This window comes from Prionailurus bengalensis, chromosome A3 (assembly GCF_016509475.1).
Source record: "Prionailurus bengalensis isolate Pbe53 chromosome A3, Fcat_Pben_1.1_paternal_pri, whole genome shotgun sequence".
Taxonomy (NCBI): Eukaryota; Metazoa; Chordata; class Mammalia; order Carnivora; family Felidae; genus Prionailurus; species Prionailurus bengalensis.
In genome coordinates, this window is record NC_057354.1 from 44972707 (window position 1) to 44995871 (window position 23165).

General features: G+C 43.0%; 1 protein-coding gene across 7 annotated transcripts in view; it reads left to right on the forward strand.

Moving 5' to 3' along the window:
• RIN2 (Ras and Rab interactor 2) overlaps positions 1-23165 on the forward strand; it is a 224551-nt gene that overhangs the window by 162922 nt on the left and 38464 nt on the right. For 6 of the 7 annotated variants that reach the window (XM_043602977.1, XM_043602979.1, XM_043602978.1 and 3 more), the window contains 2 exons: positions 17265-17457; positions 21466-21577. In XM_043602977.1, coding sequence (XP_043458912.1) covers positions 17265-17457; positions 21466-21577 — 305 coding nt within the window. The remainder of the gene's footprint in view (positions 1-17264; positions 17458-21465; positions 21578-23165) is intronic. The other variant, XM_043602982.1, reaches the window with a different exon arrangement.

Consider the following 23165-nt stretch of genomic DNA (forward strand, 5'->3'; position numbering starts at 1 on the left):
ACCTAGATCCAAGTCATGTCACTTCTGTTCAAAGCCCTTCAGTATTTTTCATTTAAAGTTTATTTATTTATTTTTGAAAGAGAGAAAGAGCATGCAGGAGGGGCAGAGAGAGAGAGGGATGAGAGAGAATCCCAAGCAGGCTCTGCTCAGTGCAGAGCCCAATGTGGGACTCGAAGTCACAAACCATGAGATCACGGCCTGAGCCAAAACCAAGAGTCTGATGCTTAACTGACTGAGCCACCCAGGTGCCCCCAGTATTTTTCATTTAAAACCAAAATCATCGCCATGTCTTTTGAGATGCTCCATGCTCTGACTCCTCACATCCCCTCACCATCTTCTCTTACGACCTCTGCCCTCTTCATCCCTCTGCTCCAGACCCACCAGCTCCTTGCCTAGAAGGTTCCTATCTCTTGGCCTTTGCACTTACTATTCCCTCTGCCTGGAATGCCCTTCCTCCAGGAAGCATTCACCTTTGGACCCTCATTTCTTCTGTCACCTTAGCTGACTTTATTTTTTTTTCATAGTACTTGTACAGACTTGACATATATGTCCACTTGCTTAAATTGTGCCTCCCAGTATGAGAAGGGAAGCTCATTGAGAGCAGAGGTTTGGTCTGTGTTCATTGTTTTTTTTTTTTTTTTCAGTGCCCTAGAATAGTGTCTGGCATGTAGCATACACTCAGTAAACATTTGAATGAATGAATGAAAAATGCCAGGCCTTTGGATATTCTATAGGTATTAAAGTATCAGAAGCCTCTTGCAGAAACAAGACATTACCCTGTAAAGCAGTTAGCAGACCCCAGCTGGTGCATAAAAAAATACGAAGTTGAAAATGTGTGATGAGCCTTAAGCTTGCTCCCTAGCAAAGAAGAGGGACCAGAGCACCTTCCCACTATGTGCCAGCCATGCTTCCTCCATCATATCTGGGTTATGGGCTGTTGTAAATGTCTGCCAGTAGAGGAGCATCTGATTAAATCAACTCTGTGCCCTCTGCTAGCTTTTTACCAAAAAAGAAGCTAGGAAGCCAGGAAAGAGATCAAGGATTTCTTGTTCCTGCACTCTCTAAATGCTATTTCTTATTTCCTCTTTTTCTCCACTTCATTGCCCAGAGACCAGAGTGTGGGGAAATGAAGGCCTTGTACTTTCCTCTCCCTTCCCTATGAGTTCACAGTCCATTTTCAGTTGGGGGCAAGTACATCAGGCCTGATGTAGGCCAGTGCTCCACCCTCATTGCCATCTGGACCCATCACCTCTAGGCTAAGATAAGTCTCTAAAGTTTCCTTTGTCTTCAAGTAGAATAAAGGGATCAAACAAAGCAACTTTATGAGATGAGGCCCAGGCTGGCTCTGCAGGATACCGAGGGTTCTGGCTGGACGAGGTCATTGAAGGCAGTTGTTGCCTTTGTTTTCTCTCTTCCTCTCCTTTCCCTCCCTCACTCCTATTGTCACCTTGCAGGTACACTCCAGACTAAATGGATCACTGGGGATCACTGGGTCTTGAAACTCTACCCCCAACCCCACCCCACCCCAGAACCAAACACATAGAACTCAAAAATTCCTTGGCCAGCTCTGCCCAATATTGTAGTGTAGCAGTTGGTCACCTCCACTGACTTCTTCTGGAAGGGGCTAAGTGCCCCAGGAAGTTCTGAGCTTTCCAGCGCTATGCAGTGGCATTGATACCAAAACCAAAAGAAGTTCAGACTGCCAGTCCCTGGTACAACCCTTCACTTTTTCCACTTGACCAATGTTAGAACACGAGGTCAGAAGAGAAGCTCGGTGGCTTACAGGGTGGGGAAGACATGCCCAACGTTTCACTGCATTAACTCCCCTGACAACAGTGACCATAGCTAGCTGCTCTGTGGCCATCCAGAGCAACCCATTTTCGCTCAGTGCTGCTTTATCAAAAAACCTTTCCACTGAAATAAAACATGATTAAGAAAAAGAAATAAGAACACAGCTAGATGAATTTTCAGTGGTAAACATACTACATAGGAGCACCCGGATCAAGAAACAGAACATTCTCAGCACCCCCGAAGTGCTGTGCACCCTGAGGATAACTACTCTCTTGACTTCTGTTGCCATAGATTAGCTTTGCCTGTTTTTGAAATTCATATAACTGGAATCATACAGCATATGCTCTTTTAACCCTGACTTCTTTCGTTCGACATTTTGTATAGTATTCCATTGCACGAACCCAACACAATTGGCTTATCAATTCTACTGTTGATGGATATTTGAGTTGTTTCCAGTTTGGGGCTATTTTTTTTTTTTTTTAATTTTTTTTTTTTCAACATTTATTTATTTTTGGGACAGAGAGAGACAGAGCATGAACGGGGGAGGGGCAGAGAGAGAGGGAAACACAGAATCGGAAACAGGCTCCAGGCTCTGAGCCATCAGCCCAGAGCCCGACGCGGGGCTCGAACTCACGGACCGCGAGATCGTGACCTGGCTGAAGTCGGACGCTTAACCGACTGCGCCACCCAGGCGCCCCAGTTTGGGGCTATTTTGAATAATGCTGCTATACATTCTTGTGCATGTTTTTTGGGGACATGACTCAGTTAGGATTATAGGAGTGGAATTGTTGGGTTGTAGGATGGTTAAATAATTCAAAACCAGTAAGTGGTGCCCCCAAATTTTCCAGTTCTCCTATTCATTCACACTTCCACCAACAGTATATGAGATTTCTGAATTCTCTACTCTCCTGGTCTACACTTGGTATTGAGTGCTTTTTTATTTTAGCCATTTGGATGGGTGTGTGGATTTAGAGCTTCTGGAAACATGATGGATGAAGACAGGTAAGGATACCTGTGTACCGTGGCTCAAGTACTGATGTTAATTCTGTGGGAGTCAGGAATGGGAACTCCTTAGTTTTAGCAGGGCATCATTTTATAATTCTTACAGGTTTAAGCTCAAGGGTAAAGTCATGGGGCATTCTGAGCCCACAGTGAGTTCATTGGATGATATCTATGGAAAGGATTATTTGGGGGAAGGAGATAAAAACAGAAGACAATCCAGAAATTATGAGAAAAGTGTAAATATGTACATACCTTTTATTATTTATATTTTTGCATATAATCTTAGATCATAAACCTGTAGCAGAAAAAACTGCCAATGAATTTCTCCCTGTGTCTTGGATTCTTTTGCTTTATGCTTTACTTTGTTCAGTACCTACATGCAGATATATTCAGCATCTCATGAATTGTTTTGGTCAAGACCATTAGCTGCTGCGTCATAAAACTAAAAATGTATGTGCATAAATCTAATACAGCTATACTATACTTGGAGTTTTAATTATTACATCTGCATCCAATGCAATTTTCCATATTTTAAAAAAATGTACGTTCTTTTCTTTTCTTTTTAAATAAATGTTTTCAACTACAGTGAATTCAGACATGGAATTTGATATCAGTCCATATTATTCCTTTCCATCTTTTCCTCTTGAAAAGTCAGATACAAAGTGATCATTCTTCGTTAATTTATACCCGCTTTCTTCTGAAGATGTCGGAGAGTGTATTCACAAGGGTGTCAGGAAAAAAGGTTAAGTCATCGGATGCAGAAATCAGTTTGTATTTTGTCTTCTCACACAGTGTCTGTGTCATAGGCACTGTTATCCAGCAAAATAAATATTTCCTCCTTTGCCATATTACAATGCTCCTTGTACCATAGGCCATTAGTTCAGGGTTGGGGACTCATCTTTAGGTTCCACAGCATCTGAGAACAGGCCACTCTTCTAGAACACATGTGTCACAAAGGTTGGTTTTCCTCCTTTCCTGTGAGCTCCTGTCTGGTTCAGCAGAACATGGGAAGCTCACAATAATCATTGGCTACAGAATATTGGGTATATCTTACAGTATCTTAGGTACCATGAAAAGAGTGTTTGGTGTTATCAAATTCTTTGGGGTGCCTGACTGGCTTAGTCTGAAGAACGTGTGAATCTTGATCTTGAGGTCATGAGTTTGAGTCCCATGTTGGGTGTAGAGATTACAAACATACATACTTACATACATAAATATTTTTTAAAAGTTTATGGTTTCTTCTCACACATTACCTATTTCTAAGGATTGTAAACACACATTTCCACTAACTCTTGGATATTTCAGTGCCTACCTTTCACATTCTTTTCTTTTTTAATGTTTTTTTTTTGAGAGAGAGAGTATGCATGTACACATGTGCACAAGCTGGGGAGGGTCAAAGAGAGAGGGAGAGAGAATCCCAGGCAGGTTCTGCACTGTCAGTATGGAGCCTGACATGTGTCTCCATCTCATGAACTGACCTGACCAGAAATCAAGCATCAGTCAGATGCTTACCTGTCTGATCTACCCAGGTGCCCCTACCTTTCACATTCTTAAAGAATATCTGATGGCAGGGGTGCCTAGGTGGCTTAGTCAGTTGAGCATCTAACTTTGGCTTAGGTCATGATCTCATGGTTTGTGAGTTCAAGCCCTATGTTGGGCTCTGTGTTGACAGCTCAGAGCCTGGAGCCTGCTTCGGATTCGGTGTGTCCCTCTCTCTCTGCCCCTCCCCCACTCGCGCTCAGTCTCTCTCTTAAAAATAAATAAGCATTAAGAATATCTGATGGGAGATAGGAAAGAGAAGCTCTTTGACTTGAGTTTAGATTGGATTCTGAAAGTCAAGAATCCTTTCATCTGAAACTCCCAAGCGATACCATAGACATAGCTACTCTTTCCTTCAGTGGAGGCAGGCCAGGTGGAGTGCTTTGGGGTCATGGCTTTGTTCATAGTTAGAGGAGATCACATAGTGATAACAGTTTTTGCAGTAAGACATTTTCCTATCATGCCCATTGAAGACATTCTGCTATGACTAGCTTGATTCATTTCCTCTGCTAATCCCTTAAACTGTTTCTTGATTTGAAGCCACTTCCAGGTCTTTGGAATATGGTTTCAAGGAATTCTATGAGGATTGACCAACTCTTTACTTGTACTGTTATCGGTGTAGCAACACTTAAGTCCAACTTCAAGACAATTTCTTGAAATTTATTATTGAAATAATTTATTTATTTGAAATACGTGGACAGTAGAGCCTGCAAGGAGCATGAATTATAAACGAGTATCATATAATGGAATGAGAATATAATAGTGGAGTATACTAGATGTTCCAGGACCTGAAGGAGGAAGCAGGTAACTCCAGGTAGGATGTGGTTTTAGGAAAGATGAGCTCCCACATTAACCTTAAAAAATTAGCTAAGCCTCCAGATCAAAAATTCCCCAAACAGCTGTTTAGTCTGTTTACACTGGTGATATCTATTATATTGAGGAAAGTTTTTTTAAAAAAACATGTAAGAGTTATTTTTTTGATGTACGTTGTGGAAAAAAACACAATGAAAAATATAAAAATATTACCATGAACCCACTCCTAGAGATAGAACTGGTTTTGATTGTTTGTTGACTAGTGTATTTTTTTCCTTGGTATGTATCCCTTCAATGTTTTTCTGTGCATTTAAATGGCAGATCATGTATGATTTTCACAGACTTACAAGGGGTTTCTGATCATCCTGAAAATGCACAGTGTGTCCTAGATATTGATTCCATTTTTGTTGAGGGACAGTGCCTTCCAGTTTAGTGGCTGGCTTCCCAATCCACGGTACCCTTGGGCACATAATTTTATCAACAGCATACTCTAGAGTTAGATATGCTTTACCCTTTACAGACCTTGCCTCACTATTACATTGGTAATAGTTGATTCGACCACAAAATATCTTATTGGTCACAATGCAGTTGTGATTTAGTCCATGAAATAGCACTAGTGTAACCAAAAGCACTTAAACACTAAGAACAGCAAATCCGTGAAATGCTTGCCTTTCTGTGAAGACTCGTGCATGCTACTGCTCAGGGTCAAAGGTCAGTGGGCCAAGACTTAGAGCCCGCCTGGCTCCTTCTCCTGTTTTCAACTCCAAGAGCAGCCAGGACAACAGTTTCTTTGTTTCTGTTTCTTAGTTTTACAGGACTCAATAAAGGCCCCTGCCAGTATTGTCTCCATATCTGCCCTTTTCATCTCTAGTTGGAGACTCAATGACAGGAAGTTTGTAGGCCACAGAAGTCACCAGATCTTTCTCCTCTATGAAAATGGCAATCCCTCCTCCTCCCTGGAGACAGATGTGTGTTTTTGTTCCCATTTCTGCCTTGTTCATTCTTTCCTCCTAGTCCTCAGTAGATAGAGTGGAAAAATCACTGAAGGCCCTGGAAGTTTTTCACAAAAATCCTCTGTGGATGTGCTTTTAGAAATCCTTTTGAGGAAGCTCAGGCCCCCTCGCTCAGAGAGCAGCAGCCCTTCTTCGTGTGAGGGAACAAAACCCAGAACCCAAAATATATTAGCCTTTTTCCTTTTGGAGTTTTAGGGGACAAAAAGAGGCCTCGAGGAATTAAAATATCAACTTGTATGCTTAGGGTGATGGCATGATTCAGAGAGCTGGACCCAGTTCTATCAGTTTCTAGTGTTTTCCCTCAAGTAGGGAGCTAAGCTAGACAGTCTCTAATACCCCTTGGACTCAGGTAAACACACAGTGATCCTTACAGGAATATCCCTTCCTCCAGGCCTCCCCCATACTTTTACCATCTTGAATGGTGGGTAAAATTTCCTCAGCTCCCCTGGCAATTTTTCTATCAACTGAGAGATTAGCCAGGGCCCTGTGTGGAACCAGAATCAATTTGAACCTCCCTTTCTCTCCAGATTTAAATATTACAGAGGAGGGGTTTAATTCAGCTTCACAGACTCTAAAGAAATGTTTTAGATTTCAAATGATTGAAAGTAAGATATCATTGGACATCAACTACTAGGTATTTTTCAACTAGATTTTTCTGGGAATTTTTCATTTGCTCTATGTGGGTTGTGTGTGTATATATGTGTGTGTATGTGTGTGTATATGTATGTGTGTGTATATATATGTGTGTGTGTATATCTATGTGTATAACGGAAATTGGTTCCTGTGCCAACAAGTTTTATCAGATGGATCTTTTTAGTACAAGCAATTGTTTTTTCTGTCTCTCCACATAAGAGGCCTCTTCTACTAATATATTTTCAGAAACCATTGATGACAGACTCCTCACTTCTCTTCACCAAAGATTAAGGAAGCCCTTGATTCAGTTCCCACCAAGCTTGGCATGTTGGCCACGGTGTGGCTTTTGGGGTGTATTTGCTTCCCTTTTGATATATACACAAGGATCTAATGCTCCAAGAGAAAGATCATGTAGATGCAGGACTCTGACTTCAGTCTGGTCCTTAACTCTTTTTTTTTTAATGTTTATTTATTTATTTTGAGAGAGAGAGAAAGAGAGAGAGAGAGAGAGAGAGCACAAGCAGGGGGAGGAGCAGAGAGAGAGAGGGGGAAAAGAGAGAACCCCAAGCAGGCTCCACACTCAGAGTGTGGGGCTTGATCTCACGAGCATGAAATCATGATCTAAGCCGTAACCAAGAGTCAGATGCTCTACCACCTGAGCCACCCAGGTGCCCCCATGGTCCTTGATTCTTCAGATGATTCCTGCATTGGCCTCATGTAGCTAGAAGCCTGAGCCTTTGGGCAGTGCCATGCCCCGGGTTGCTCATTTCTTGCCATTGAGGCCCATTGAAGCAACATCATGTGAAGAGGCTTTGTTAAGGCTGAAGCCTTCACATGGGCAGAATGAGGAAGGGAGGACCCTTGAGAGACAGCATACACATGGAAAGGCCAATACAGAAATGTCAAGAGCAGAAGCTTTTCATCCTTTCTTTTTCCTATCTGTAAGTGGAGGTTGGCAAGCACCAGAGTCCAGGTTGGGACTAGGCCCTAATGGTCGATGGAGAACATTCCAGCCATGAGGACCTGCCAGGGACCATCTGTTGAGCTGTGCTCAAACAGCTAGTACATGTCAACCTCTTTTGTTGGAATTAAATCTCATTCCCCATGTTGGAATAAGGCTTTCTGTATTTGAGAACCTTGAATGGAGCATGTATCACTAATGCCCTGAATCAGTGGGTGTCAGCTAAAACTCAGTGTTGGCTTTTATATCCAAAGCCCACCCCTTGCCAGCTGGTGGGAGGTTGGAGGGGCTGTCCAATGAAGGAAATTCATGAGCAGTGAGGAAGGAGCTGCTAACACTTTGGATTTGTTGTTCTGGAAGAATTTGGGCTGCTTCCTTTTCTTACCCAGGCCTTAAGATGGCCAAAGGCCAGAGGGATCTTGGTAGCTGTGGTGATTTTTGCCACCCATTTCCTGATAAACACAGAGACAAGAACCTTTTGTCTCCTAAACTGGAGCTGAGCAGCCAGATTCTATTGTTGGGCCTGGCTGAGGAAAGGCCTGGATCAGAGGTTACACACGGAGGACCCAGAAAGAAGCTAATGGAGAGACCCCAGTGTCTATGATGTTTCTTGTTGCCCACTGAGCTTTTCCTCTTCCTCACTCACAAGGATTAGACATGTTGTTTGCAGATAACCTCCTACCCAATCCCCCATCATGCGTACAGCAGGCATGAGGTCAATGCCTGCCTGGGGTAAAGCTAGGCTAGTAAGAGAAATAAGTATAATGCAGAGTCAAATGGGCTAAGTGCCCCAGAGATGCATACACAGTGGGCTAAGGAATTGAGTGTGCTGAAAGATTACTTGCAGCTGCAGGATGTAGGGGAAGGGACGATGTGACCTTGGTTTTGACATGGGGGTTGGAGCCAGTGTCCAATGGGCACTCCAGAGTAGCTTGATCCCAGGCAAGGAGAGAGCTGAGTAATGGCAAATAGATGCTTTTTTGGGGATCATATTTTCCCTTGAGTCCAAGAGCAAGGTGTATAAACATTAATATGGGGGAAATATCCTTATGTTTTAGTCCATATTGTCTCAACCCAAATCCCACCTGCTGCAGCCACATTTTTTTTCTCTTATTCTTGCACCATCGTGCCTATTCTTGATTTGCTTAACACTTTTTCTTTAAATTTACTGATCTTTTACATATATTTTAAAAAGTAAACTTAGTAAGCCAGTCATGAAAAGACAAATAGTGTATGATTCCACTTACGTAAGGTACTTAGAAGAGCCAAAATCATAGAGACAGAAAGTAGAATGGTGGTTTCCCAGGGTCAGGGGAGTTACTTTATACTAGGGATAGATTTCAGTTTTGCAAGAGGAAAAGAGTTCTGGAGATGGATGGTAGTGATGGTTGTACAATATGGATTTACATAACACCATTGAACTGTACATTTAAAAATGGTTAAGATGGTGAATTTTATGCTGTGTATATTTTACCACAATAAGAAGAATTGGGGGGAAAAAAGTAAACTTAATATCTCTGCCATAATTGGAAACTACACTAAATAGATGTAGCTATTTTTTTTTCAACGTTTATTTATTTTTGGGACAGAGAGAGACAGAGCATGAACGGGGGAGGGGCAGAGAGAGAGGGAGACACAGAATCGGAAACAGGCTCCAGGCTCTGAGCCATCAGCCCAGAGCCTGACGCGGGGCTCGAACTCATGGACCGTGAGATCGTGACCTGGCTGAAGTCGGACGCTTAACCAACTGCGTCACCCAGGCGCCCCTAGATGTAGCTATTAAAATAAGAACCGGGCATTCAAAATTATGCCTCCATGGACTGCCTTGGTATACCCAACATTCTTTGGGAAATGTTGTCAATTTTAATAAGCCATAGAGAATTTATAAAGTATCAGAATTAATCTACACTATCCCATCAAGTATGGTTTTGTTTTGTTTTTGAGTTCTTTGCTTTGTAGCAGGACTACAGCTCTTTGTTAGGGAAATAGGCAGTATGACTCTTAAGCCATAATTAAGTCCTGGACAAAAGCATCTTTGGAAGCCAAGGCTCTGCTTTTGCTGTTTATTTTCATTTTCTTGTGTTTTATTGATGGGATCAGCATCCTGTTATTATAATTAACTCCATCGACTTGTCATGATTCATTCTATGACTGTTTATTAGACATCATGTAAACAAGGAAAAACTATTAGTTTTCTTAAAAGCTGGGAAGGTCCACCAAAGCTCAGGCTTCAGAAAGAGCATTGAGTCTTCCTAAAGTTTGAGTTATCAGGGAGCACTTTGCTGGAAATCCAGGTAAGACCTGGATGGAGCCTGCCACTCACCACTTCAGATCCAAACCTGACGTGGCCCTTGTGGGTTACTTAGCTCTAAGTGCATGACCAGGATTGGCATGGAAGCAAGCAGTGAGTCCCCTGCCAAGAGAGAATCACCTTCCATACCTTTGTAAAGCCTGATATAGGAGACCAGGGGTGGAATCTGGGTCCAGGAATTGGGGAGTAGAGAAGAAGCAGGCAAAAGCCAAAGGCCAAGCTGTATTTTAGAAGGTCCTAATAGTCCTTCCTTCAACCTCTCCTGCTGACTTGGTCATCTAAATGCCTCCAGATGTCCCAGTTTACAGGGCCTGTTAATTCTGTAAGTGTAAGCAAAACAGAGTACCTAGATAAAATATAAGAGTGGCTTTTCCACGCAGGTAGATCTCACCCGTACCAAATTCCATGGCAGACGGGACAGTGTTTGTGCAGAGGCATACATTCTCACACATGCAAAAATGCAGAAGGGAGCCAGAGAGAACCATAAGAAGTGGTGTATGAGACCCTTTCTCGATTAGAGTCACTGCCTGCTTTACTTAATTCTAGAGGACTTGCCATTGATTCTATGAGATATTTTTAGAAGTTGTTAATTCACTAAAGCCATCCCCTTTTTAGTTGAATTATGATCTACCGGTCTGCTTTAGAAAGAAAAATTCATAGCACATTTTTAAGTATTTAATTGTAACAGCTTTTGTCTTTAAAAAATAATCAAGGATAGCTTACAACAGATGATGTAAATTGTCCATTTCAAAAATATAATTGTTTAGCTTAATGAAGGTGTGTTTTCAACGCACACAGAGGGGGTTTGGCTTTTCTTTTTTTTTTTTTACATTTTTATTTATCTTTGAGAGATAGAGCACAAGTTGGGGAGGGGCAGAGAGAGAATGAGACACAGAATCCGAAGCAGGCTCCAGGCTCTGAGCTGTCAGCACAGAGCCTGATGCGGGGCTTGAACTCACAAACTGTAAGATCATGACCTGAGCTGAAGTTGGATGCTTAAACAACTGAGCCACCCAGGCAACCCAGCTTTTTGGTTTTTGGTTTTTGTGTATACTTGTTTTGTCCCCATATCCTGAGGACAGAGCCATCCAGGAGGACACTGCACCTGTGCTGAGACCCTCTAGTCAAATGGAATGTACCACCTTGTTGATAGTAATAACTTGACATTATGCCTCATACCTAGTCCCTTTAGGCTTCATTTTTGCTATTCAACAGCTGAATTAGGATTCTTATGTATAGAAGGTTGTTGACTATATTTACTGCACCAGTATTTTTTTCCACAGAGACAACCTACATCAAAATCTTATGTACTTTATATATTGCTTTGTTCTCTATGTCATTTACTTGAAAAGAGACTGGACTGTAAAGTCAAAGTAAACACACCTCCTATGTGGTGGTTGGGAGCCTGGTCATTAGAAGCTTCATTGATAGGTTATGCCACCCTCTGGAGTTCTGGATTGAGACAGGAAAGGACATCATTTGGAAATTCTGCTGCAAATTATTGGTTTCCCTTAGGTGAATCTGAGATCTGTAGTGTCTTTCTACCTGTCCTACGTTAGAATGTGCTTTCTGGAGTCATTTATTCTTGCTCCTGTCTAGGTTACTAACACTTGGCCCTGGGAATGAAGGGAATACAGCCAAGTAGAAAGGCGCTCTCATCCCACACTCAGAAGAGCTTTAAATTGGGTGTGACCACAATGTAGCTAGTGCTGGAGAGTCCTGTCTCCCAAGTGGGTGTAATATCCACTGGGCTGCTTCAGAACCATGAGGTCCCAGTCAGTTGGATTGAGGGCAGATATAGTATAGGAGTTTCCCAGAGTTTGTTTTCTGCTGCCAGAGGCACCTTACGTTTGTGGGGCATTCTGGGGTTTGCCCAGTATTTTCACACGTGGCTGTGGGTCTCACTGAATCCATACCTGAGATCTCTCTCCCCGTGAAAGCAAGCCTAGATGCTTGGAAATAGTAGTAAGAGTTGAATACATGAATTTTATACTCAAAATCCCAGGGAGATGGTGGATATTTTCCCTAATCTATTATTTTGAGAAATTTCAAACATTATAGGCAAGAATAGTATTGTTCACCTGAATGCACCAATTATTGACGTTTTGTCACAATTTCCTTATTTCTATATCCCCCCCTTTTTTTGGAGGGGAATGGGGTGCTGACCATTTGACACTTACTTTCCAAAATTTTCATGCTTTGACCCTAAATTCTGCAGTTTGCATCTCTTAAGAGCAAGAACATTTTCCTACATAAATAAAATTACCACAGTCAGGAAATTAGACATTAATACAATATTATCTGTTATATACCCTTATTCAAATATCTCCAGCTGTTTTTTATTGATGCCATATGTGATCAATTCTGTGTACTCAATAGTTATCATGTCCCTTTATTCTCCTTTTATTTATAATAATCCCACAGTCTTTAAAAAAATTTTTTTTGTGACATTGATATTTTGAGGAGTTTAGGCCAGTGGTTTTGAAGAAAGTCCCTGACTTTGGATTTCTCTGATAATTTTCTCTTGTGTAGATTCTGAACACATTTGGGGGCAGGGAGATGACCCAGGGGGTACTGTACCTTCTCAGAGTATCACATCTGAGGCACATGATGTCAGGTGTCTCATTGCTGGAGGTATTCATGCTGATCAGTTGATTAAGATGGTGTCTCCCAGGGGTGCCTGGGTGACTCAGTCGGTTAAGCGTCCGACTTTGGCTCACGTCCGTGGTCCATGAGTCCGTGAGTTTGAGGCCTGCATCAGGCTCTGTGATGACAGCTCAGAGCCTGGAGCCTGCATCAGATTCTGTGACTCCCTCTCTCTCTGCCCCTCCCCAGCTCATGCTCTGTCTCTCTGTGTGTCTCAAAAAATAAATAAAAGTTAAAAAAAAAATTCTTTTACAGACGGTGTCTCCCAGATTTCTCTGTTGTCTGAGTACCTTTCCTCTTCATGATAAGTAACCTGTGGGGTGATATTTTAGGACTGTGAATGTTCTGTCCCCTAATAATCTTTCACCTACTGATGTTAGAATCAGTTTTATACCTATACTGTGATGGAGAGGTTATTTACCACTTGCAGATTAGAAAGACAAAGCTCAAAAGGGGAGGTGGGTCTTGTTTGCTGGCCATCCCACCGTGACCATGCCATATGAGTATCTCCTGGATTATATCATACTGGTTTATCTTTTATAAACCGTTCATTCTTTGCCACCTCCCCACCCACCCCTTACCCCTACCCCCACCCCTGATACATGCAGGCAGACATCTGTTTTAGGAATCAGTAGTTTCTATTCATATCTTCGGTTTCTGTTTCAGACTGAATTCCCTAAAAGCAGAGCCTGAGATGCAGATTCTTGTGTTGTGATTTATTGAGACAGGGTCTCAGGAGCAGGCTGTGAAGGAGCGAGGGGTGCAGTCTGGGATGAGCAGCAAACCAGGCAGAGATATGGGGGCAGCTGGAGTGTAGCCTCAGCCTGATCCCACAGGGAGTTCTGCAACATGAATAGCAACCCCAGAGTTGTCCCGCCTACAGGCAAGAAGGCCATTCCTCTATGACCTGCATCAGCATGTCATTAGCAGAGCGTCTCTCCCTGAGGAGGAAGTGACTTTCTGGGTATGCCCAGAAGAAGGGAGAAAGCTGTGAGCTTTTGGCAGCCAGTGCTCATGGCAGCAGGGACATGGGTACCTGGTCTTGTAAAGGGGGACTGGGCAGGACACCAACAGTGTGCAGTGCAGATTCAACATTTCCCACATTAGTTCTTCCCTAAAGGTTGTCTCTGATAAAAGCTAATGTCTTTTTTTCTTTCTTTCTTTTAATCTCTCTTATTTTTTTAAGTTTATTTATTTTTATTTTGAGAGAGAAAGAGAGCAGGGGAGGGGCAGAGAGAACATTCCAAGCAGGCTCTGTGCTGTCAATGTAGAACCCAACGTGGGGCTTGAACCCATGAACCGTAAGATGAAATCAAGAGTTGGACACTTAACCAACTGAGCCACCCAGGCGCCCCTCTTTCAACCTGTTTTATAATAATATACTATAAATCTCAAAAGGCTGTTAAAGAAAAGTGTTAGCTTAGTCATAGGCAAAGACAAGATCTAATTAATGGTTGCTCCTTTATGAAGCCCCATGAATCTTATTCACTGTCTTCCTGACTGGGCCCTAGATTTTTAGGCTGAGGTTGGTTGTCAAAACAAAGGCTCTTTAGCTTCTTGAACAGCTGAGGTATCACAGGATGTGCCCTTCTAAGGAAGATAGAAGCACCAACATATTTACTCACAGCACATGTGAGCGTTAGGATTGCCGTGCTAGAGACTGTAGAAATTTGCTCTTGGTAAAATATTGACAACCCGAGATGGTAAGGATGTAGGTTTTATTTGCGTTTGGAGAATTCTTTCAGTGGCATGTTACCACCCTCCTCCAAACCCCAGTCCCCCCTCCCCCAAAAACCCACCCCACCTAATTGGATCTGGGTTCAAGTGCACATTTTGCTCTTAGGTCTCAAGCAAGTGTTCCTCAGACTGCAGCATCAGTGTCTCCTGGAGCTTGTTAGAAATGCAGAGCTCTAGCCCCCAAGCTACAGAATCAGACCCTCTGGGGCTGGAACCAGGAATCTGTAGCTTTACAAACCCTAGGAGATTTCTCTCTTAGGCTCCAGTGCCAATCCAATGCCGTGGTTGTAAACTTGCCTGCAAGTTGGGTTTGCCTGGGGAAATTTTTTAAATTGTGATTCCTGGGTTCCACCCCAAAAGGTCTGATTTATTTGATCTGGGGTGCAGTCTGGCCATCAAAACATGTTGAAGCTCCCCAGGCGATTTTAATATTCAGCCAGCGTTGAGAATCTCTGCTCTAAAGTGGCCTCATTTACCTCATGTGAAAGGAATTTTAACACCAGCTTCATTTTGAAGAGGGTGTTCTTATAGCTGCAAAGATTCACTTCAAAATACCTGGAGGCCCTGAAATGGCATTTGCAGAATGAGAAATTGCTCTTTTTTGGCCCATACTCTCCCATCTGGAAAGTTGTAGCAAAGGTATAGGAAAACTTTCTGGGGAAACAAAATGTAAATCTTGAATGGAAGTATGATATTCTTTAGATCTGTACAAAGTCAAGAATGTGCAGAGAAGACATTAGGATGGCAGTCTCTGGCCAGCCCACACGCTGTCCTTGTGGGTATGTTACTGAGCCTGCTCACCCCAAAATGATTGCCTTAGGCTGGCTTCTTCTACATTCAATCCTGCCTATTAGGAGTGGTATGCCCAAAAAAGCACATTTTTTTAAAACATTTTTTCACTCTTGCCTACAATGTGGCTTTATCTCCATCATTCGCAATGTTGAAGACTTCACTCAGGCCACACATTTAGGTTTCTTGGGGTTTAGATGTTTGAAAACCATTTGAACCCCAACCTGAATTTGGCCCTTAAAATGTGAGTGATCAGCTCTGATATTTTCCACTGGCCACTCCTAGACTGGTGTTGATGACCAGCTCATTGAGAGGCAGGGCGCGATAGAGGGAAAGAGAGCCCAGAGCCAAGCACCCTTGGATTGGAATTTCTACCTTCTCACTCTCAGAGGCATAACCTTGCCTTGTACAAGTTACTCAAGCTGTCTGGACTTCCCTGTCCCCTTTATTTAAAAACATTGGATTCCTGGTACCTGCCTTTTGGGGCTGTTTTACAGGAAATGAGAGAATTTTTGTAAAGGGATGGCAGACAGTAGAAACCACATAGATAAAGCTCTCCTGTGTTCATGATCTTACTTGTTACCTGCAAAGTTGGAGGAACACCAGACCTCTTGAATTTCTGGCTCTGCCATTTCATGGCAGTTTATAACTCTGGACAGCCCAATACCTTCTTGGATGGGCCTCTGTTTTCTCATTCATAACATGGGGATTAAACACTCAGTCACAGGATTAGTGTTGGGGCTCAAGGCAACTATGGAAATCAATATGACATCTTTTTATTGAGATTTCATTCACATATCATACTTTAAAGTGTATAATTCAGTGGTTTTCAGCATATTCACAAAGTTGTACAGTCATCCATACATCTTGGTCCAGAACATTTTCTTTACTTCAAAAAGAAACTCCATACCTATTAGCAATCACTACCCATCCCATCCCTGCCCCCAATCCCAGGCAACACTAATCTTTCCGTTTCTCTATTTTTGTCTAGTCTAGATATTTTGGATAAATGGAATTGTACTGTATTTGTGTCTAGCTTCTTTCACTTAGCATGAAGTCTTCACAGTTCATTCCATTTTGGAGCATGGATCAGTACTCCATTCATAAAAAAGAATGAATATTATGGCTGAATAAAGTTCCATTGTATGGATATACCACATTTTATTTCTCCATTCATTAGTTGATGGAAATTTGGTCCGTTTCCACTTTATGGCAATTATGAATAATGTTAGTATGAATAATTTTATGAATAGCACAGCATTCGTCAACTGTGAAGTTTTATTACAAATAATATTAGTAATAAAAATGCTTAGATGTGTGAAAAGAAATGAAATCCAATTCATTCGGGTGGAAAATGAGTGTGCATGAGTGAGTGTGAATGTTTTATCTTTGCTTTTAAATTTTTTTAATATTTATTTTTGAGAGAGAGAGAGAGAGCACAAACAGGGGAGGGGCAGAGAGAGAGGGAGACACAGAATTCAAAGCAGGCTCCAGGCTCCAAGGTGTCAGCACAGAGCCCGATGCAGGACTCAAACTCACAAACCATGAGATCATGATCTGAACCAAAGTTGGATGCTTAATCAACTGAGCTGCCCAGGCACCCCATTTTTGTCTGTGCTTTTAGAGCATGTCATGCTTGTGCTTATGATAAATCTTTTGGGGCCTTAGGACCTCATGCTACCATATGAAATTTAGCATTGAGGGTTCTGTGCTCAAATTGTGAAATGGTTTATGCCAGAAGACAGACCCAACAGCATTCAGGATGTTTAGAAGCTTTTGAAAACTGTGTTAGAAATAGAAGGTCTGTTGGATCTGTTGAGTATTCTGTTTAATACTGTAGATACGGAGTGAAAGCTAATATGGCATCTGCCCTCAGAAAGCTTTCAGGCTGGAAGGAAGACACGTGAGGTGGAGATGAAAAGATGGGGTATGTGCTACGACAGGCGTAGCCTAGAGACTGCACAATGGTCTCCTTGGCAGAGAAACAGGGCAGCAGCCATTTGACACCTGCCAATTCTCTTTCTCCTAGCATGGTAAGACACAAGGACGATGGCTATTCTGAAGAAAAGGATATGAAGACTTGTCCCTGGGACTCTGGCTATGACAGCCTCTCCAACAGACTCAGCATTTTGGACCGGCTTCTCCACACCCACCCAATATGGCTGCAGCTGAGTCTGAGTGAGGAGGGGGCAGCCGAAGTCCTTCGGTCCCAACCTCCAGGGGTAAGACTCAGAATCTCAAGGAAACAGTTTGAGACAAGCAGGGCTGCTGCTTTCTTAAAGAGAAAGACTTGGAGTTCCAGAAAGTTCTTTCCCAGGCTTTATGGAGCATGGTGTCTGGTGCATACCTGGGTTGCAATGCAAGGAGATTGTGGAAAGTATGGAGGCAGCTCCAAGGAAAAGAGCCCCTTCATGGTTTGTCTTTCTGTCTTCATCAGCTCAGTTACCCAGGGAGGTCTAGGACTCAGCAGGATAACAGGGCATCTGGGCTGACTTCTTGGGCCTCAACACTGAGAATGAGCCTGGTTATAGGGTCTTCAGTTGCCCCTGCTGTTTTCATTCTGAGCCTGGGAACCCTGCCAGGGCCTAGCCATCCAACTGGGGACCCAAAGTTCAAAAGTTCTGTGTTCGTAGGCTTGCCTACTCTGGCTGCTGATGTGTAATTCTCTTTCTCTTTGGGCTTCCTCAGTGGCTTCTCATGGGGCTCACTGTCCAATTATGTTTCTTCTGCTACTTCCTACCCAATACCAATCTCTTAATCAAGACCACTCCATGACTCTATAGTGGTTCCCCCCAAAATATCACTTGGTGATTGGTGTATCTGGTGCTGTTCAATGTGGTTGCCACTTGCCCTGTGTGGCTGTTTAACTTTACATTAATAAAATTAAATTAAATTTAAAAACTCAGTTGCTCAGTTGCACTAGCCACATTTTAAGTGCTCACTAGCCACAGATGGCTGGAGGCTACCATATAGGATGGTGCAGAATATAGGATGTTTCCACCATCACAGAGATTATATTGGAGGTCACCTGTGTACAATGTCTACTTCCCAAAAAAGGGTAATTACAATAAGTCACAGATAAAGTAAGAGTTGGAACAACTCATGACAAGAGATAGAAACTAAGAAATATATGGAGAAGCAAGAAAAAAAACTCCATGGTAGCTGGTTGACAATATTGTAGCAATTGAGCACAAAAACAAACTTTTGAGTTTCCTATCAGCAAGAGCCTGTCTGTTACCATTTTTTGACCGCTAAGTGAGTCTTTGTTTCAACAGACAGAAACAGACGGGACTGTTGGAACATGCTCAGGGTGACTAGGCGCAATAGTTGATCATCTTTGTGGAAAATTCCTTGGCCAGCACACCAGGTTGTTGCCTGTAATCTGGGTCTGTATGATCAGACCTACGTCTGTGGGGCCCCCTCTTTTGGAGGTTGAGTTGTCTGCTCCTGCATTTCTGCACCGAAATTCTGGAGAGGGAGGTTGCCCTGTTGTTAAGCAACAATTCCCTACTCTGCCCAGCTTCCCTCCCAGTGTTGGGCACGTCCATTCCTGCTGAGACTTTGTGGGGAACAAGTCAGGCAGGATGTTCTATCTGTCCACCTACTTGATCCCTGGACAGGACCTGCCTGATGAGATGGGGCAGGCTGATGACAGGCTGAGGACAGGAGAAACACAGATCAGGAGAGGCCACAGTGCACCAGGAGCAAGAATGCTGAAGAGAAGGAAAAGCAGGTGTGAGAGGAAAGGACATTTGAAAGTCTGTCCATGGAGGCATGGGTCCTTGGGGTGCTGCCACCCTTATTCCTATGATAGAAATTAGCAAAGTTTCTGTAAAGGGCCAGAGTATAAATATTTTTGGCTTTGTGGGCCATACTGTCTGTCACAACCTCTCACAATCTCTCGCAACCCCTGCCTTGTAGTGCAGACACACCCATCGACAGCATATAAATGAATGACTGGGATTTTGTTTCAATAAAACTTTATCTACAAGAACAGGTGGCAGGATAGATTGGGTCTACAGGCCGACTTTACCAACCCCTGCTCTAAAGCTGCAGACATTCAGGAAATAAGGTTGTACTCTCCCTGAACCCCAAGGCTCAAGGAGATTCCCAGCTGCACAAGAGAATAATACTTCGATTCCACCAATGATCAGCGCCCTCCCAGCCATGCTTTGGGCTTTTTTTAATCCCCCTAATGTTTAGGAAATATCTGTTTCAGTTTTAGGGTGTCCCAGAAACATTGACTTCCAGAAGTGACTATTATATGTATTCTATTCTATGACTGCCTCCCCATGGGTGCTGGGGGACCAGAGAGAACTGAAAGGTCTTCCCAACTCCCTCCTTAAAAGACACCCAATCCCCATAGCCACCCTCTCAACCCCCACCCCCACCCCCCACCCAGATAAAATTTCTTAGGAGCTATTGACTAGATATACAGAAGGAAGCGAAGATAAGGTTAAATAATAATAATAATAATAATTATTATTATTATTATTATTATTATAGTAATAATAGTCAGGGAGCAGAGACCATGGTGTCCAAATGCAGAGGAAGAAGTGGCTAAAGAAATAAGACAGGATAGAATCCTTGGAGAAGGACCGTGTACTACAGAAGGGAACCAGAACTCAGCCGGCTGCCCCACTGCATGCTCCAGGGAGCACTATTTGATTTGTAGCCTAGGTAATCAGTGCCTCCTGGAGTTGTGCAGTGCATAGAAGTACATGGCGTACTTGCCTCTGCAGTGTTGGAAGCCAAGATGGTGGCCCGAGATCAGCACTGGGATTTGGGCTGGTTTAAAGCACGCATCTGAAACTGTTGGTGGGAATGCTAACTGGTGCAGCCACTCTGGAAAACAGTGTGGAGGTGCTTCAAAAAATTAAAAATAGATCTACCCTATGACCCAGCAATAGCACTGCTAGGAATTTACACAAGGGATAGAGCAGTGCTGATGCACAGGGGCACTTGTACCCCAATGTTTATAGCAGTACTTTCAACAATAGCCAAATTATGGAAAGAGCCTAAATGTCCATCAACTGATGAATGGATAAAGAAGATGTGGTTTATATACACAATAGAATACTACTTGGCAATCAGAAAGAACGAAATCATGCCATTTGCAGCAACGTGGATGGAACTGGCAGGTATTATGCTAAGTGAAATAAGTCAGAGAAAGACAGATAGCATGTTTTCACTCATATATGGAACTTGAGAAACTTAACAGAAAACCATGGGGGGGAGGAAAGGGGAAAAAATAGTTACAGAGAGGGAGGGAGGCAAACCATAAAAGACTCTTGAATACAGAGAACAAACTGAGGGTTGATGGCGGGGGGGGGGGTGGAAATGGATGATAGGCATTGAGGAGGACACTTGTTGGGATGAGCACTGAGTGTTGTATGTAAGTGATGAATCACGGGAATCTACCACCAAAACTAAGAGCACACTGTACACATTGTATGTTAGCCAATTTGACAATAAATTATATTAAAAATAAATAAATAAAATAAAGCATGCATCCGAAGGCAGTATTAGAACCAGGAGCAAGACTGTCACAAAATGGGGTGAGTCAGGAGTAAACAGGCCTGCAACTCCAGTGTTGGCTGTAGTGACGCTCGAGCACACCTTCCTGCTCCCTAATGGGGCAGCCATTTTAATCTCCAGCAATTGTCACCATACCTGGCCTTGCCATATCATCCTGTTTTCCAAGAGAAGCTAGAAATTCTGGTTTTAATGTGAAAAACAACCAAAACTGCTTTTTCACTCTTAGAAACAAATTTAATTTTCTATCATGAACACACCCACGAGCCAGATTAGTCAGTGAACTCCCAGTTCACCACCTGTGGTTTAGTCATGTTACCTGTGTTTAGAATCTGGGTGTCATCAACCGTGATGCCCAAATAAGACACGGGCTGGAGCACACTTAACATGCGCTATAAGACAATCACCAAACTGAAAATGCTTCTGTAGACCAAGGGGGCTCATAGCCTCATGGAGAAGGTTCTGTCAAAGGGAAAGTAGGATTCTTTTGAAGCCAGTTATCAAAGGAAGTCATCTGGGGCATGCTCTTTGATAGTCCCTTTTGCTGTCAGTAGAGCGTTCTGGGTTGAATCTTGCAGGACATGTTCGTTATGAAGGGCATTCTAGTCATGGACATTAGGTGTGCAGGAAATCGTATGTCCAGGTTCTGACCTTCCAGATATTTCCTAAGCTTGAATTTCTTTTCCCTCTGCTAGATCTTCCTGGTTCGTAAATCTACCAAAATGCAGAAGAAAGTCCTCTCACTTCGCCTACCCTGTGAATTTGGAGCCCCACTCAAGGAATTTTCCATAAAGGAAAGCACATACAGTGAGTAGTCACCTGATGGCTAAGTCCTGGTTGATGGGAGGGCCTCGGGTCTCCCCAACAAGTGGAAGTGGAAGGAGATTACCCTTTGAGACAGACAGACATGAGTCTGCATCCTGGTGCTGTTACTTACTCACTCGATGACTGGGCAGGTAGCCTACCTTAGGAGCCTTGGTTTTCTTATCAGTATATTGGGGTGATCATAACATCAGAGAGCTATTAACAGTTTAATTAAACAACCTATGTACAAATTATGCAGCCTACTGGCTGGCATATGGCAGGTTGTCTTTCTTGGCCCCCTTCCAGTTAAGTAGAGCATGGATTTGATTCCTAGGTTTGCTGATGATTAACCTGTAGGACAGGCTGCAGTGATTCGGCCTTTTTATGGGTTCTCATGCTACAGCACGTGTCTGCACATCTTGTGAATAATCCTTGAGTGGATGTGTTCCCTCCAGACGATCACTGTTCAGTCGTCTATGAAATGCAGCTAATCAGAGGCAGAATCCAACCCTCCGAAAAAATCAAATGGCAGAAGTTTTGAAGGGAGAGTGGTGTTCAATAGAATTGGTTTTCTTTTTGCTATTCTGCAATCATTGAAAATGTGAAGTCTTGGGAAGACACGTTTCACTTTATTTATTTATTTATTTATTTATTTATTTAATCCTGAGAAAGAGAGAAAGCACAAGTCGGGAGGGGGTGGGTAGTGGCAGAGAGACAGAGGGAGAAAGAGAGAATTTCAAGCAGGCTTCACACTGTCGGCACAGAGCCTGACACAGGGCTTGAACCCATAAACTGTGAGATCATGACCTGAGCTGAAGTCAGACACTTAACCAACTGACCCACCCAGGCACCCCTGGACACATTTTAAACATAAAAGGGAACACACAATGCTGATGTATTGCCAACTTCCAAGGAAGGATCCATAGTGAATCTGTGCTCCAAAGGGGAAGGTTCCATTGAAATCACAGGTTAGCAAGTTGAGGAGTGAAGGCCAGGAGAAATAAGTTTGGAAGTCTGCTGACTCTCTCAATAGTTAGACTGAAACTGGTTTGGGGGTGACGGGGTGGTGGTGCCTGGGTGGCTCAGTTGGTTAAGTCTCCTGACTTCAGCTCAGGTCATGATCTCACGGCTCATGGGTTCAAGCCCTGCTTCGGGCTCTGTGCTGTCAGCTCAGGCTCTGAAGCCTGCATCAGATTCTGTGTGTGTGTCTCTCTCTCTGCCCCTCTCCCACTCATTTTCTGTCTCTCTCTCAAAAATAAATAAACGTTAAGACTGAGACTAGGATTTTTGCTTGCTTCTTGATTTACACCTAAGCAAGCCTCAGTCTCTGCATTTGAAAAACCAAAGGTACTGAGGTCATTTTAAGGGCAAATAAGGGATTATACTCAACCTGGAGTGCATAGTCTCACTGAGCCAAATGACCTTAATGGAAGTCTAGAGGACACATTTCTAGCAGAAGTGAAACCTGTCAGCCTCTTTGTGGTCAACCTCAGGTTCTTCTGTAAACCTGGGCCTGGTAATGTCTTTCCTCCAGGCTTCACAAGGGCACTGATGCCACGAAAGACTTCCACAGTCAGTGACCTGTGCATAG